General features: G+C 65.8%; 1 protein-coding gene across 1 annotated transcript in view; it reads right to left on the bottom strand.

Moving 5' to 3' along the window:
• The window catches only part of EMH_0042560 (uncharacterized protein), a gene marked incomplete at both ends in the record, with an annotated part of 8392 nt that overhangs the window by 4543 nt on the left and 3472 nt on the right, over positions 1–377 (bottom strand). The window contains 1 exon segment of the mRNA XM_013495757.1: positions 3–377. Coding sequence (XP_013351211.1) covers positions 3–377 — 375 coding nt within the window.

Raw genomic sequence — 377 nt, 5'->3', positions numbered from 1 at the left:
CTGCTGCTCTTGCTGCTTCCGCCTCCTCTGCGGGGCAATCGTTCAGGGCCTCTTCTGTGGGCTCCCGGCTGGGCTCCGGCCGCTGCACCCAACGCCATACAGCAGAGGGGTAGGCGGCGGGGGCCCCCAGAGGCAGCCGCAGGCTGAGGCCCCCTCGTATCTTGGGGGAGAGAGAAAATACCTGCCACAGGTGAGACGCCTTGGACCCTTCTGCTGCTGCAGCAGAAGCACCTCCGCAAGCAGAAGCAGCCTTGTGTCGACTCGTCGCTGCGTCATCTTTCTCCCGCTCTCCAAGGCCCCGTGACTCCCCTGCTGCTGCTGCTGCAGCAGCTTCCGCAGCAGCTGCAGCAGCAGCAGCAGCAGCTGCAGCAGCAGCT

The sequence above is a fragment of the Eimeria mitis genome, genomic scaffold, assembly GCF_000499745.2.
Source record: "Eimeria mitis Houghton genomic scaffold, Emh_scaff1731, whole genome shotgun sequence".
Lineage (NCBI taxonomy): Eukaryota > Apicomplexa > Conoidasida > Eucoccidiorida > Eimeriidae > Eimeria > Eimeria mitis.
The sequence above is the reverse complement of the archived record's forward strand: the minus strand, read 5'-3'. Positions and strand labels throughout refer to the sequence as shown.